This window comes from Sphaeroforma arctica (genome assembly GCF_001186125.1).
Source record: "Sphaeroforma arctica JP610 unplaced genomic scaffold supercont1.635, whole genome shotgun sequence".
In the NCBI taxonomy this organism is placed as follows: domain Eukaryota; class Ichthyosporea; order Ichthyophonida; genus Sphaeroforma; species Sphaeroforma arctica.
Window position 1 is genome coordinate 50,302 of NW_014039923.1, and position 3,483 is coordinate 53,784.

At 42.5% G+C, this 3,483-nt stretch overlaps 1 protein-coding gene across 1 annotated transcript; it reads right to left on the reverse strand.

Annotated features, from left to right (window-relative positions):
* Window positions 1–1,204: 1,204 nt before the first annotated feature.
* SARC_07757 (hypothetical protein) lies at window positions 1,205–3,248 on the reverse strand. The gene is made up of 2 exons (XM_014298299.1): window positions 2,645–3,248; window positions 1,205–2,325 (listed from the first exon to the last, which is right to left on the reverse strand). Exons 1-2 carry the CDS (start codon window positions 2,972–2,974, stop codon window positions 1,258–1,260), a joined length of 1,398 nt encoding a protein of 465 aa, XP_014153774.1. The 5' UTR covers window positions 2,975–3,248; the 3' UTR covers window positions 1,205–1,257.
* Between the last annotated feature and the right edge of the window lie 235 nt (window positions 3,249–3,483).

Below are 3,483 nucleotides of genomic sequence, written 5' to 3' on the forward strand. Positions count from 1 at the left end.
GATATATATATATGTATTTATGTATGTTATGTATGTATGTATATATATATGTATATATATATATATACATTTATCTATATATCTATATCTATCTATATATATGTGTGTGTGTGTGTGTGTGTATTCTATATATACTACATGTATTGATAGATGTACCATATATACCACACGTAACGTACATACACGTGTGGAAATCGGATCTGATTCTTCGTTTATTTGTGTATACTGTTTCGTACGTGATTTTGCGCATGTAGTAGTCAAGTGGCATATACTTGTTTTGTTTTTACTGCGCTTCAGTATAGATTTAAATATATTTGCACTACACAGTCAGGCATGCATGATAGGAGTCTACATTGTAGTAGATCCGGTATACTTCAAGTGTTCCGCGATTCTTTGATGAAATATCTTCACACGCACATCCATACTGTCCCTGTATATGCATATATGCCTCCGTGGTGCAGGATATGACAGCAAGGCCATAGGTTGCATATATGTGGCTCATTCATAATAATTCGTTAGTGAGTGTTCTGAGAGTGATGTCCATTATTGGGGCTTGATTGTCTTTTACACGTCACTGTCATTAATACACCGTCAATATCACGTGTCCTGATATATTGGTGATGTTCGCCTTGGAAGCATAATTCATATTGTCGGGACTGAGTCGCGTACCAACATGTTGCTGAAGTCTACATATTTGAGCCGAACCCGACTCTTGCCCAGTAGATAACTTGTCGAGGGTAGGGATGTACAATGCGACAGCTATGGTGCGTGAGGTCCTTACAGTCACACGCCTCTGCTGAACACAGTTTTGGTGGCGTTAACTATAAATCCCAAATCGGTCGTGTGTGGCTTTACTGGTTATTGAGGGTCAGAAATGAAAAAAAATGTATCGAATACACATGGTAGCTCGTGTCCCGCATATCTGGGGTATTTACATACGATATACGATTCTGAAAATTAATATATGGCTTATGATGAAGTGCGCTTGAGAATATCCATGTGAGATCCGAGTGTAAGCCGTATGATAAGTCGGTATAGCTGCAGGTACAACTACCGAGAAGCTTCAGATGAATGCAACATTTTGTATATGTACAGATAGGTAGCTGGTTGATAGTGTTTGTCGTTGTATCTAAGGTAGACACGCAAGAATGAGAACTCGGGAAGCAGATGTGGATACTTATTTGCAATCACTTCGAAATCAGGTCAACATCATTATTCGAGCCAGTTAGTTGGATCGTTCAACGCCCGCGTCAATGTTTATTTCTTCACATTGATTTTTTTTACACTTTTGTACGAAAATGCTTTCGCTTTGTCGAGGCTCTGGAACGATCTAACCTTACCATCCCCGACAGCCCAAAACTCCGTGGCGACGTGTTCTAGAAAGTATTGGTCGTGCGTAACCACCAGTACCGCACCTTTGAACCGTTTTAGAGCATCTACAAGAGCCTCACTGGTCTCCATATCTAGATTGTTAGTAGGCTCATCCAAAATCAGCAAGTGTGGATTATTCTTCACAAGAATACTGAATACCACGCGACTCCTCTGACCACCTGATAAGTAACCTATCTGCATCATTTGCATATCTGACGTAATACCGAATCGTCCCAAATATTTCCGCACCTCGCTTACTTCCATATCTGGGAAAGACTCTCTTAGACACTCGATGGGAGTCAATTTAAGGTCAAGTGTGTCAATGTGATGCTGTGTGAACAACGCGGTACTCATTGTCTGGTTGGTCCAGACTTTTCCCCCTGTCGGTTGGAGGTCGCCCATTAGAATCTTCAACAATGTACTTTTGCCATGCCCATTGAGCCCCATGACGGCTATACGCGAGTCCATGTTCACCTGCACCGTCACCTCTCGTAGTAAAAATGGGCCGTTGGGATAATTGAATGACATGTTGTCTGTCTGGCATAAGTTGCTCTTCCTCAGCACACCAGGATCCGGGAAGTTCAGTTTTATGACTACGGTCGACTCGTTCGATGTGTCTGGGTTCTCAATTCTCTCCATCTTTTCCAGTGCTTTTTTCCGCGATTCCACCAACTTCGTTTTCTTATCTTGTGCGGAGCTCTTCTTCTCGTTGTAGAAGGTATCTATAAAGTCCTGCATCTCCTTGATGCGCATTTGTTGTGCATCGTATGCCTTCTTCTGAGATACGTATCTCTCATGCTCCGTTTCCACAAACTGTTCATAATCACCCTTATAGTAATGCAGTTTGCGCCCTTTCATTTGCACAATGTCGGTAACAACATTATTCAAGAAGCCTCTGTCGTGCGACACGACCACCAGTATGCCCGAATATGACTCTAAGTATTCCTCTAACCACTACAGATATTGGTGGACACAATTGGTAGAAAAAAAATCGTTAGGATGTCATTCAGGAAATATTTGCGGTGAAAGGCGAGCATACGAAGCTAAGTCAATATAATTTTTCTTCGCGAAACATAAATGTGAGGGTTATGACTAACAGGAGGCAGCAAGTTACCCGTAGGAAAACATGAAAACTCACCCAAACCCAGCGTACACATGCTCAAACACATACGTGATACGATCCGAGAGTCAGAAGAGGTCTCGCCAACTCTAGCAGCATATAGTGCTAGGGCACTCGACAATAGCCGTATGAGAATCAGTAGATTGCGCTTACCTGAACAGTAGGGAAATCCAAGTGATTCGTAGGCTCATCGAGTAAAAGCAAATCCGAGTGGCAGAATAGAGCAGCTGCTAGTGCCACGCGCATACGCCAACCTCCGCTCAACGACTCCGTAGTAGCCTGCTGCATCTCCGGAGTAAAGAAAAGCCCCGCTAGAATTCTTGCTGCCCGTGCCTCCGCACTGTCGGACTCAATTATTTTCAATCTCGCCGTGTACTCTTCTAACTCATTACCAACATCTCGTTGGGGGTCCTGTGCACCTTCTCCTGATTGAATGTCGTCTACACGTTTCAATAAGACGTTGCGCTCCAGATCCGCCTCCATAACCGTTTGCAAAACTGTTCGTGTATCCCCGGCCGCTTCTTGCTCTACGTGCAAGACTTTGACATGCTTGGGAAAGCCTTCAATCCCATAGCCAGAGAGTTCTCGCAAGAGAGTACTTTTTCCACACCCATTTCTTCCGACCAAACCATAACGGTGCCCTTTTAGAAGTTTCAGACCACTGGAATCAAGGAGTGTGACATTATCCGGTGATAACAGAGTAACGTCGTCAACTGCAAATTCCGCATCGTTGATGTGCAGGCCAACAATATGGTCAGTAAGATGGCTGCGGACGTCTTAAATAAACTTTCAAAATGTTGTTCTCGTAAACTTTACAGTGAAGTAGACCGAGGAAGCGACAAATTTCATACTGCAAACTAGGCGTTGACGTCAAAAAAGCTTGCAGGGCTCAACAATTCTATATACGTGTGTGTGAGTGCGTATGTGTGTGTGTATATATATATATATTTATATTTATATATATATATACTACATATATATATATATATATA